This window comes from Alexandromys fortis, unplaced genomic scaffold (assembly GCF_014885135.2).
Source record: "Alexandromys fortis isolate MF-2015 unplaced genomic scaffold, M_Fortis_MF-2015_v1.1 scaffold_245, whole genome shotgun sequence".
Taxonomy (NCBI): domain Eukaryota; kingdom Metazoa; phylum Chordata; class Mammalia; order Rodentia; family Cricetidae; genus Alexandromys; species Alexandromys fortis.
Window position 1 is genome coordinate 1533082 of NW_026068139.1, and position 13306 is coordinate 1546387.

The window sequence follows — 13306 nt, forward strand, 5'->3', positions numbered from 1 at the left end:
TTTTAGCTCCTTTATCGAAAATCAGGTGCTCATAGGTTTGTGGATTAAAGTCTGGGTCTTCTATACGGTTCCATTGGTCGACTTCTCTGTTTTTATGCCAATACCAAGCTGTTTTCAATACTGTAGCTCTGTAATAGAGTTTGAAGTCAGGGATAGTAATGGCTCTAGACGTTCCTTTATTGTATAAGATTGTTTTGGCTATCCTGGGTTTTGTGTTTTTCCATATAAAGTTGATTATTGTCTTCTCCAGATCTGTGAAGAATTTTGATGGGGATTGCATTGAATCTATATATTGCTTTTGGTAGAATGTTTGGGACGATTTTTATGACAGCTTCTATTGCCTCATGACTTATCGGTCTGTTTAAATTGATTCAATTTTGGTATATGGTATTTATCTAAAAACAAGTTTATATCTTTTACATTTTCCAACTTCGTGGCATGTATGCTTTTGTAGTAAGACCTAATGTTTCTCTGAATTTCCCCTGTGTCTGTGGTTATGTCCCCCTTTTCATTTCTAATCTTGTTAATTTTCAGGATCTCTCTCTGCCTTTTAATTAGTTTGCATTGGGGTTTGTCAATCTTGTTGATTTTTCTCAAAGAACCAGCTCTTTGTTTCATTGATTCTTTGGCTTGTTTTCTGTGTTTCTATTTTGTTGATTTCAGCCCCCAGTTGATTATATCCAGGCTTATACTCCTCCTGGGTGAGTCTGCTTCTTCTTTTTTCTTTTTCTTTTTAGAGCTTTCAGGTGTGCTGTTAAGTCTCTTATGTGAGCTTTCTTCATTTTTTTTTTTTTTTTAATGTGGGCACTTAGTGCTATGAAATTTCCTCTTAGCACTGTTTTCATAGTGTCCCATTGGTTTGGGTATGTTGTGTCTTTTTTTTTTTTCTTTGAATTCAAGGAAGACTTTAATTTTTTTCTTTATTTCTTTCCTGACCCAGGGGTGGTTAAGTAGTTGACTGTTCAGTTTCGATGAGTTTGTAGATTTTCTGGGGTTAGCATTGTTGTTGAATTCTTACTTTATTCCATGGTGATCTGATAAGCCACAGGTGGTTACTAAAATTTTTTTGTATCTGTGGAAGTTTGCTTTGTTACCGAGTATGTGATCAGTTTTTGAGAAGGTTCCATGAGATGCTGAGAAGAAGGTATATTCTTTCCAATTTGGGTGGAATGTTCTATAGATGTCTTTTAAGTCCATTTGATGCATTACCTCTGTTAGTTCTCTTATTTCTTTGTTAGGTTTCTGTCTGATTGACCTGTCCATTGGTGAGAGAGGAGTGTTGACATCTCCTACTATTAGTGTGTGTGGTTTGGTGTGTGATTTGCATTCTAGTAATGTTTCTTTTACGTATGTGGGTGCTTTTATATTAGGGGCATAGATATTTAGAATTGAGACTTCATCTTGGTGAATTGTTCCCGTTATGAGTATAAAGTGTATAAAATCTGATTGATTTTAGTTTGAAGTCAGTTTTGTTAGATATTAGTATAACCACACCTGCTTGTTTCTTAGGTCTGTTTGATTGAAAAACCTTTCCCAGTTTTTTACTCTGAAGTAATGTCTGCCTTTGTGGTTGAGGTGTGTTTCTTGTAAACAGCAGAATGCTGGGTCCTGCTTTTGCATCCATTCTCTTAACCTGTGCCTTTTTATAGGTGAATTGAGTCCATTGATATTAAGTGATCTTAATGACCAGTGGTTGTTAACTCCAGTTATTTTTTATTTTATTTTTTTTTTGGTGGTAGAGTTTGTGTGTTTCCCTTCTTTGAGTTGTGCTGGTGGAGGGCTGTTAGATGTCTGAGTTATTGTGGGCGATGTTGGCTTCCTTGGGTTGTGATTTTCCTTCTAGTACTTTCTGTAAGGCTGGGTTTGTGGCTACTTATTTTTAAATTTTTTTTTTCCTGGAATATCTTGTTTTCTCCATTGATAGTGAAAGAAAGTTTGACTGGGTATAGTAGTCTGGGCTTGCATTCGTGGTGTCTTAGTTTCTGCAGTACATCCATCCAAGACCTTCTGGCTTTCATGGTTTCCATAGAGAAGTCAGGTGTAATTCTGTTATGTTTACCTTTATATGTTATTTGACCTTTTTCCTTTGCAGCTCTTAATATTATTTCTTTATTCTGTATGTTTTGATTATTATATGGCGAGGGGATTTTTATTTGTTTTTGATCCTGTCTATTCGGTGGTCTGTATGCTTCTTGTACCTTCATAGGATTATCCTTGTTTAGGTTGGGAAAGTTTTCTTCTATAATTTTGTTGAATATATTTTCTGGGCCTTTGAGCTGTAATTCTTCTCTTTTTTCTACCCCTATTCTTTGGTTTGGTCTTTTCATGGTGTTATAGATTTCCTGGATTTTTTTTTTTTAAGAATTTGTTGTATTTGCTGTTTTCTTTGATCAGTGTGTTTATTTTCTCTATGGTATCTTCAGTATCTGATATTCTTTCTTCTATCTCTTGTATTCTGTTGGTTATATTTGTCTCTGTAGTTTCTGTTCGTTTATCTAGATTTTCCATATCCTGCCATATCTCGGTTTTTGTTTTCTTCATTGTCTCCATTTCAGTTTTTAAGTCTTGAACTGTTTCCATTACCTGTTAGATTTATTTCTTTGGGGGGGGGGTGTCTTTGAGGGATTTATTTATTTCTTCTAACTTTTTGTTAGTCTTCTCATCCATTTCTTTAAATGAGTTTTTCACATCCTGTTTAATGGTCTCTATCACTTTCATAATGTTATGTTTAAAGTCTATTTCTTCTACTTCTTCTGGAGTAGGGTCTTCAAGTCTTCTTGATGTATGTTCGCTGGATTCTGGTCTTATCACGTTGCTTTTCAGTTTGTTGGAGAGATTCTTGCATTGGCAACTGCCCATCTCTTCCCTCAAATGCTGTTAGGAGAGTCTTGGCTGCTTGGTCTGATCTTTGCTGTGGCTAACTGCGTACTTGGGGATTTTTCTTGGTCTGCCCTCTTTTATGTCCCCTCAACACTTTAGTTTGCTCTCAGATTCTCTCCACTCTGACGTAGGCTGTGGTGGTGGATCACTCCGGATGGATCTACTGTTACTGGATTAGGGACACTTTCTGGCCAAGGACCTTACAGACAAAAGGGCGGGCTTGGTAGATGCTGGTTCGTTGGAACAAAGAAACCCCTGCAGCCTTGCACTCACCACTGTGTCCCCAAACCCTCAGCCCCGAAGCAGGCTGAGTTAGGGGATCCTAGGACCCCGCAGATGGAAAGGGGTGCTTGGGGGAAAGCTGGGGTAGGATAAGTAGGGAAAGCCAGTAGCTGGGGAGAAGCCCCACTGAATGGCCAGAAAGTTTAGGGGATTGGAGGGTTCCTGTGCTCCCTTCCTGAGGCGTCTGGCCGGCCAGGTGGGCACACACTTACCCCTCTGGATGGAGCTACTCCAGTTTTTGTTCTTGACATCATAATTTCATACTCAAAATTCTTTCATAAAATTGTAATGATGACCAATGTATTCGAAGTAGAAATTTTTTTTGTTTTGTTTTGTTTTTCGAGACAGGGTTTCTCTGTGGCTTTGGAGCCTGTCCTGGAACTAGCTCGAAAGAAATGTATTTTTTTACATTTGCTACTGTAAGTGCAGCTTGTGGTCCATCTAGTGCTTAAGCTTGCTTTTTGAAAACCTAGACTTAATACATGAAGTACATATCCAGGTGCTTTTACTAACTTAACTAATAGGGAAAACAAGAATCAGGTGTGGCCGCATGTAAGAACAGCATCAGTAGTTTGAAGATGGGAATCCTTGAAGCAGTAGGGATTCATAGAATTTTTTTTTTTTTTTTTTTTTTTTTTTTTAACTGGAACCTCTTTAGAAGTTATAGTGGATGGGGAAGAAGACAGATAACTTCCTGGTGCATCTTAATGTCCATTTTGGTGGAATCGTGAGTAGATCTTAATTCCAGAAGAGTTCCAAAAGAGCCAACTTTCAGGGTACCACACTTTTCAGTGTCTTTTAAAGTGATTTGTTTCAGAATATAAAGTGAATAAACACTTAGTCACTTTAAAATTTTATGTCTGAAAGACTTATAAACATTCTTGTGAATGTTTTGTGACCTTAATAATTTCAAAAGTTTTTTGTCTTTCTCTTTGCAGTTGGGGGTCATTGTTTTTTCTCCCAAGTACATTCTTATGTTTCAATGGAGATCCATGTATTTGTACTTCTGATTCTTTTGACTTTATTTTTTTCTATGTCATTTGAGGGTTAGTGTCCCATTTCTCTGGTCTTTAGATTTCTTGCAGTGTGATTCCAAGCCTATGGCTAGGACAGTATATTATGTAAACAGATCTGAGTGCTCACAGCAAAAGGATCATGTGATAACAAAAAAAAAAATCTGTCAAGAAAATGGGCAGCTTTTTTTTTTTTTTAAGCAAAGCTGTTGTATTGAGAGATAAGGAAATTCTTGATTGATTTTACAAAAATTAAGGTGAATTTTATGGGAAATGTAGCAGTCAATATTTAGGGATAATTGCTTTTTAATTAAGAAAACTGCTTTCAAGGGAAATTTGAGGAAGTTAGGCATTACTATTGAAATCAGAGGGAGAAATTGAGACTGAAAAACTGGGCACTTTTCACAGTTTTGCTATTCATCTGTACGACACTCTTAACTTCCTCACTTCTGAGCCTCCATATACACCTCTCCTCTGTCCAATTCATAGTCTAGTTTTGTTATGTAAGTGTGTCTAGGGTTGACCATTTGGGATTTGACATGCTCTGTTAGAGTTTGTTCCTGGAGGAAACTTTTGCTCTTAGCTGTCTTGGTTGTCCTGGTTGTGGCCTGGCAAGATTTCCCCATCTGTGTTGTTCTGTCAGTCTTGTTGTCATTCTGCTCTTGTTCAGATCTCTTACACGCATTGTTTCTGTTTTGCTTAGGGAACACTGTATAGCAACAGGCCTCTTGAACCTCTGGCTCCTATAAATTTTTTTTTTTTTTTTTTTTTGCTTTCTCTCTCTTGAGCCTTAGCTGTAGGGTTGCATTGCAGATATATCAGTTGGGATTGAGCAACCACACACAGACCTTTTCTTATTCTCTGCATTTTGACCAGTTCTGGTTCTCTGTAATAGTTTACGTTTGTTAAAAAAAAAAAAAAAAAAGATTTTTTTTTGATGAGAGCTGACAGCTATACTTAATCTGTGTGTATAAATATTTGAACACAGATATTATTACATTGGGTTGGGAAAATGGCAGTAGTAGGTTCTCTTTCAGGTCTAGGACCTCTCTAGCAATCTAGCCATAAGTAGTAGGCTACATTTATAGAACCAGGCATGAATTTCCTACAATTAAGTTGGCTTTAAGTCCAATTAGACAGCTTTGATTCCCCCTAAGATAGAAGAACCATTCTTAGACCATTGGTAATATTTTGCTAGTCTCATCATTGCTAGGATTCATAGGCTTTACAGCTTGATAGGAGTATGGATTGATCCTGTTTTGGCAGCTTACATACTGTGAGAACTAGTCCTCCCAGAAGAGGCTTTTAGTTCAGGTCCAGTTCAATTCCTCTAAGTCCTAAATGCTGCTTGTTGTCTCTTACTTGAGGGTCCTAGATCTGAATCTTTAGATTTGAGTAGATAACCTGGAGTATCTGAAGGAACCATGGGAGGATGAGGTGAGAAGAAGCTCTAGAAAAGAAGATAGCAGGAGGTAGGGACTATGAAAGCGATAATGGTGAAAATAGAGGACTTAACTGGGGATAAGATAGGAAATGAAGCATAATAAAGGGGCTAGGGAAGGAGTGTAGCACGAATTCTAATTGTTCTCAGTAGTAAAATCTCAGAATCATCAGTCAGAGGGTGAAAGCTGAAGGATCAGAGAAACAAAATGGTCATCTGCTAGAGAGTTCTTCTAATGCTCTTCTAATGCTCAGACCAGAGGAGCAATCCTGTCTCTACAAAACCTCAGACTGAATGAACTGAGCTCTTGTCTCCTCTTGCCGTTTATTCCTCTCTCTGCTCAGCCTCTTCCTTCTTTTTTCCACCTCCCTAGTGCTGTGATTAAAGTTATGTGACTCCCAAGTACTGGGATTAAAGATGTGAGCCAATACAGCCTGGCTCTATCAACCCAGGGTGGCTTTGAATTCAGAAATCCATCTGCCTCTGCCTCCCAAGTGCTGTGATTAAAGGTGTATACCACCACTGCCTGGCCTCTATGACTAACTAGTGGCTTAGCTCTGCACTCTGATCTTCAGGCACGCTTTGTTATAGTATAAACAAAATATCACCACAAAAGAGAGATACATAACATTAAGGTTGTTTGAAAAAGGCATAGGGTAACATACTGTTTTATAAGCCATGCTCTTTCTAACAGAAATTCCAGTGCTAGGTTTGGGAAACCACTCCTCGTGTTGATGGTTGGAGAAATACAAGAGCCTCCTAAAACAATATGGGCTGTTGCCATTGCCTTCTGGAACTTGAAGGTCAGACCCTATTTCTGTGTAAACTGTTAAAAGTGGAACTGGGGTTCCAGCAGTTTTCCTTATGATGGAAAAGAAGAGTGCTAATGATTACAAATATAACAGCTCTGATGCCAGTACCTTTGTTGGAAGTATGGACTACACTCTGTTGGGTGTCTCCTGAAGACTGGAGAAGAGATTTCTCTTAATGAACTGGGACTGAACTTGGGGCTCTGTGCCTGTAAGGCAAGAACATTCCTACTGAGCCACATCCCCTGCCTTAGTTTTGATTTTTCTTATTAAGTACTGGCTTACTGGTCTCTCAAGACAGCTTTGACCTCTTTATAGCCAAGTCCTTAAACTTGAAGCCCTCCTACTTCAGCCTCCTGAGTGTCTTTGACTATAGGCATCTTTTATCATTTCTAGAGAAGAGAAGACACTCTTATCTTCTCAGCTGATAGAAGCTATCTATGTCTATGGCTTGTGGCCTTCTGCCTTCAAAATGAAGAGTTAGGTACCTACCAATCTTTATACCTCAGGCCTCTTTTTTTCTTGTAATTATCCTCATGATTACATTTATCTCATGTGAATAACTCAGCATCACCATTTTATTTCAAGACTCTAAACTTGTTCATGCCTTTAATGTCTCTTTTGCCATGTAAAGTAGTATATACTCAGGGCTTTGCCATATTCAGGACCCATTATTCTGCCTATCAGAGTGTAATACAAAGAAAATGAAAGAGTGCTGGCACCATATATTCCTTCAAGTTATTTCTCAAAGTATTGCATGCTGCATGCCTGATAACCTAGTTAGGTCAGTGTCCAATGGAGCCTTCTTTCCTACTGTCACTGAACAACTTTGCACAGAACATTCTTCTTCTTCTTTTTTTTTTTTTTTTAATTTCCGCCTCCTCCCCACCTCCCATTTCCCTTCCCCTCCCCTTTCCCCTCCCCCTCCCTTTCCAGTCCAAAGAGCAGTCAGGGTTCCCTGCCCTGTGGGAAGTCCAAGGACCTCCCCCCTCCATCCAGGTCTAGGAAGGTGAACATCCAAACAGGCTAGGCTCCCACAAAGCCAGTACATGCAGTAGGATCAAAACCCCATGCCATTGTCCTTGGCTTCTCATCAGCCCTCATTGTCCGCCATGTTCAGAAAGTCCGGTTTTAGCCCATGCTTTTTCAGTCACAGTCCAGCTAGCCTTGGTGAGCTCCCATTAGATCAGCCCCACCGTCTCAGAGGATGGGTGCACCCCTCGTGGTCCTGTCTTCCTTGCTCATGTTCTCCCTCCTTCTGCTCCTCATTTGGACCTTGGGAGCTCAGCCCGATGCTCCAGTGTGGGTCTCTGTCTCTATCTCCATCCATCGCCAGATGAAGGTTCTTTGGTGATATGCAAGATATTCATCAGTTTGGCTATAGGATCGGGCCATTTCAGGCTCCCTCTCCTCAGCTGCACAGAACATTCTTAAAGAGGACATAGAAATGAAAGTAACAGTCTCCTATATGCTAAAATTAGAGCTGGGGAGTTGCATAAACATCCTTCTCTCGGATGTTCCCAACAAACCTCAGAATGCTTCGTGTTTCTCCCTTAGACTCAAATGTTGCAGAATTGTCTGACATGACATACTCATGAGAATCAGAGATGTGCTTAAAGCTTTGTCTGTGGGTCTGTTTTTACTTTGTTTTTTTTTTCTCAATTGTCAGTAATGACTATTATCGTTAAATTTTATTTGACTTATAATGACTACAAAGGACTTCTCTGTTCATACTATATTGTAAACTCTGAAGTTGTGCCTTCTTTGTTTTGTTTTGTTTTGTTTTGTTTTGAGACAGGGTTTCTCTGTGGTTTTGGAGCCTGTCCTGGAACTAGCTCTTGTAGACCAGGCTGGTCTCGAACTCAGAGATCCGCCTACCTCTGCCTCCCAAGTGCTGGGATTAAAGACATGCGCCACCACCGCCCGAAGTTGTACCTTCTTAAGTACCCAACACCAATTGGGTGTGGGAATATGTGGTCCAGATGAGTCATGTTGCTTGATTAACCTGGATGATATGTAGTGATAAAAGTTGGAACTTTAGAGGAAAACCTTACAAAGATCCAAAATCTGCTGCATAAAAGTAAGAAATTATAGCTCTTTTCAATGAGTAAGGAGATTAAAACTCTACCTTCCTCTGTGTGTGTGTGTGTGTGTGTGTATGTGTGTGTGTGTGTGTGTGTGTGTGTGAAAGGAGGGAGAGAAGGGTAATACAGAGCTGATCCCAAGGGATTGTGAAATTAACTGGTATACTAAATAGTGCTGTATTTATCTCACTAATTAGTGAAAGAAATAAAAATTATAAATGTATTTATATTTGATAAATATTCTCATAGTAAAGATTTTACGCATTTGTAAACAGCCACAAATATATGATCACGCTCCCTCTTCCTAAGTATAATATGAACAAAATAAACTTTTATTTGTAATCATAGGAAAATTGTTCCTTGTTTCTGTAAAAAGATTTGAATACCTTTTTTCCACTCTTCAAGAACAGGAAAGTAGTTGTTTTGATTGTGAATTGCTAGACTTGATGGCGATCTGTCTGACTGGAATCTTTTCCTTGGGAAGTTAAGTCATGGGAAGTTTGTCATGTGCATTCTCCTGATAGATGATCAGTTCTCTCATGGCAGAGAATTGGAGAAACGATAGCTTTCCCATTTCAAATGCAGTTTGTTCGTTTATTTAGGTGCCTAGAAGCTTGCCGTATTTTGCCGTAGAATTTGGCCTTCAGGGGGGATTTGCCCACGTCATTGAAGATCAACACAAATTTCCTCGTTACTTTGGAAAGGTATACTCAGAAATTTGATAAAACACTGAAGTTTAGTGTGTTTGTTAATATTTTCACAAAAGTATAAAAGAGAATTAAGTTTGAACACAATATACAAGAATTTGGTGAGTTGTTCTCTATACAGGTTTGAGAGAGAGGGGTAGGGTTTAAGAGGTAACAATAAAAATATACCAGAATATTCATGATCACGTCAGAGATATTATTGTGACAGTGTTCTCAGTCTTAATAACTGTAATGCTTTTCTGACTTCGAAATCAGACAGCTTTGTCCTGAAAAATTGTGATATTTATTAAGGGCTTACAGTGTGCCTATCTGGTACTGTCCAAGCAGTCACCTAGTGCTCACAGTAACCCTGTTGTTTAGATTTTGATCTAAATTTTGTTGTACAGATTAGAAAACTATAAATTGCAGAGAGGCTGTGTAACTTGCCTAGGGTTATGTGCTATATGAGAGAACCCAGGTACCCTAGGTTATGGTTATTGGAGAGAATAAATAGTTTCAGCTCTTCATTTATAGTTAAAGTATAATCCAGAACAAATAAATGACCCATTTCACAGTTATGTTCTGGGCACATATGAAAGAAAATCCCAGTCATTTGACTGCCAGTAGTTTTTTTCAGGGAAGAAAAAAAAAATGCCTTTTTCAGAGTATATTCCTTAAATTAAAGGTCTACTTAACTACGTATCTAAAGTCTTGTTAGGAACAGGAATGGAATTAATAAGGCATTGCAAATTGGCAAAATGAATCTGGGCCTAGCACAGGCCTTCTCATATCATTTCTGTGTGTCTGTGCATCTAGAGAGAGGGTTCTTGATGAACTCTTTGGAGAGTTCATAATTGCCCACCCTGCTTCCTCTGCCCTACTCTCATCTGCATAAGATAATCTTCTACAGTGAATTGGGATGTGCCAAGAAGAAACAGAGCTCCATTGGTTTGGATCCAGAACTGCTGTCCTTAACAAGCACCCAGATTCTAAAATCACATTCATTTTTGAATTATTGCTTATAGACTCCCACATGACCCAACCGGATCTTGAATTTACCACATAGCTGAATATGTCTTTGCAATCCTGATTATCCTACCTCCACCTCCTGATGTGAGTTTCCAGGAGTGTACCACCATGCCTGTTTTTATATATAGTCTTAGGCATCAAACCCACAGCTTCATGCATGTCAGGCACATACTCTACTACTCGACCTACCAACTGGGTTCTAGCCCATCCCTTGTTTGAGAAGTTTGCAGAATTTTTTTTTTTCTACAGAATTAACAAAACAAATAAAAACCAAGCAGCAACAAAGAACAACTTTGTTTGCACTGCTCTGAAAAATTCTGTTGTTGTTCCCTAGAGATTTTTAACTGCTTTGGATTTAGAGCTCTCGATTCATAGTCTTACAGATTGTTTTCTAGAGGAAAGGACACCATTCACCCATTGTTTTACTTTTTCAATTTTCATTGGGTGAATTGTCTCCCCTTCAAGTATTACTCAGGCATTTTGGTTTTAATATTGAACAGGCAATTTCCCCATGCCTCAGAGCATCCTTGTCATGAACTACTTTCTATCCTCCTTTGACTTGCTTCCCAAGAAATTATTCAGAGAACAATGGAAAATAGTCTCTTTTGCAGTAAGAGAATGAGAACTTATCTTGCATTGTCAAATAATGCATGCAGTGGTCTAGAGACAGTTTCAGACAGACACAAACTACCCTTTCTCAGACTGCAGTGTTGAAATGGCACGATGCCAGGAAACTTGGACTAAATCTGAATTTGTCCAGTCTCTCCTGAGGTCATATGCAGAGGACTTTCTTAGTGATGGGTGATTCCCTTTTCTGATTTATCCAACAAGTAGGACATTTTGTTTGTTTTAAATGTCTTCTGGTCTTTGCCACCTCCCTTTTCCAACCATGTAACTGAGACTTTATTATTCTGGTTCTCACCACATCTCCATATTCTCTTATGAGCTCTCTGATGACATATTATTTATCTTTATGAGCGAGGAAATTAAATTTCACTTTCTTTATCCTTTTTGCTACCATTAGATAGATATACTAATGAGCAACCAAGCAGACAAATTGCTTCACAAGAGACACCACAAGTACTCTCAGGATCACAGAATTTCTAGTTAAGATTGTAAATAAGGTTTTTTGCTTGAAACTAATATGTAATGTGTGTACATTGTCACAAAGAACTACTTAATAATATGTTTAATAGGAGAATTAATGAGTAGTTACATTCTTGATTGCATTGTTTGTACATGTATACTTTCATATTTTTCTTACTCTTTAAAAGGAAATCATTGGTGGTATGCTGGATCTAGAGCCCAGGCTGTGGAAGAAGGGCATCAGAGAAAGCTTTGAGGACCAAAGGAAGAAAGCATTGCAGTTTGCTCAGTGGTGGAAACCATTTGATGTCACCAAAAGTAAAAGCTGTTAAGTGTACCCTGCATGTGTTGTTTCCTCTGCTGAACTCATTCAGTTTATATCTATTATATTTACAAGCAACTTTGCCTTGATCCCTAGGGAAAACAGCAGCAGCTGGCTACTCTAGTCACTGACATCCATGTTAGGTCAGACTGTTTTCTTCCTCATGGGAACTTAGTTTGAGTGATAGTGGAATAAAAGCAGATGTATCAGGATTATTGGTACATGTTCCTTTCTGTATCTAACTTCTAGCTGTTCCAGTTGTTTGCTTACCCTAGAGAAGAACTTGTCTCCAGAAGTCTAACAAGACTTCAGTGGAAAGTGGGTCTGCTTCCAGGTAGAGTCTGGTAGCTTCTTTTGTGCTTTTTATAGAAAATTAGATATATTCAGAACTAACAGGGTTATTTTCATAGTTTTATTAAAGGGGTCTTTTTCCTTTTTTTTTTTTAAAATAGTAGCGTATAATATCATCTTTGTTAAAGAAAATGATTAAAGAATTAAATGATAATGAAATATACATAAATGGAAATGTGTTTTAGTTCTGGACCTTAAAATAATTTGAATTTTGGTAATCCAAAAATAATTGTCTTAAACAGCACAATTCTTAATTGTTTGGGGTTTGTGTAAAGTTAAATTCTTTAGCCAAATCACTGTATTGGTTTTTAATATTGTCATAAATGTCAAATGATATAAATATCCAGGAAATGTTCTTAATAAAAGTGCTTAAGTTTTATTAGTCTCAGCATCTGATTTTGAGAAAACCTTGTGTTTATAAATTATGTGTTGTAGTAAGTCTTATTAAAACATGTTTTCAAAAAGTCAAGCTGTGATATTTATAATAAAAATGCTAGTGCTTGGAATAAGAGTGAAGTTTACTCTAGAGTTACCTATTATGCATTTATTTTAACGTCAAACTCACTTTTTTGGTGTATGTTCCTTGTATGTTAAAAGATAGCTGATTTTGTTCCTTTCAAATTTTCCAAATAATGGTAAAGCTTACTGGTTTTAATTTTCAGTACTTAATATATCAAACTGTGTATATGTATATGTATATATATAGTGTATTATGTATAATAAACAGACAGTATGATTGTGTTTTCAAGCTATTACCTTTGTCTCAAGTTTTAAATGAATCTAAAACTTTCATTTTTATAATTAGTGAGTTAAAATGTTTGTTAATAGTTCAAAACATATGAATACTCCTGCCTTAAATTCTACTGTATTTGTAATATGTGCATTCCAAATGAACTCTTTTTGTCTTGGCTCCGGTTATTCTTGATGCACAGTCAATTTCGCTAAAACTCAGTGGCTTCAAATAATAACTTATCTTGTACCTTATGGTTGGGACTTTTAGTGATTTGCCCTTTCCTTATGATAAAGTGGTTTAAACATCTGGAGATTGTAGTGCTAAGGCAAGCAGGCCTTTTCATCCTGCTCGACTCCCACATGGCTAGTTTTGCCCCCGAAATAACAACACACAAAGTGTATTCTTTTTTTTCTTATTCTTTTCTTATCTATCTATCTATCTATCTATCTATCATCTATCTATCTATCTATCTATCTATCTATCTATCTATCTATCTATCTATCTATCTATCTATCATCTATCTATCAAGATTTCTGCCTCCTCCCCGCCACCGCCTCCCATTTCCTTCCCCCTCCCACATCAAGTCCCCC

General features: G+C 37.7%; 1 protein-coding gene across 2 annotated transcripts in view; it reads left to right on the forward strand.

Annotated features, from left to right (window-relative positions):
- The window catches only part of Cwf19l2 (CWF19 like cell cycle control factor 2), a 96602-nt gene extending 83867 nt beyond the window's left edge, over window positions 1–12735 (forward strand). For both annotated transcript variants that reach the window (XM_050126590.1, XM_050126591.1), the window contains 2 exons: window positions 9112–9213; window positions 11499–12735. In XM_050126590.1, the coding sequence (XP_049982547.1) occupies window positions 9112–9213; window positions 11499–11642 (246 nt within the window). In that variant the 3' untranslated portion in view covers window positions 11643–12735. The remainder of the gene's footprint in view (window positions 1–9111; window positions 9214–11498) is intronic.
- Window positions 12736–13306: the final 571 nt, after the last annotated feature.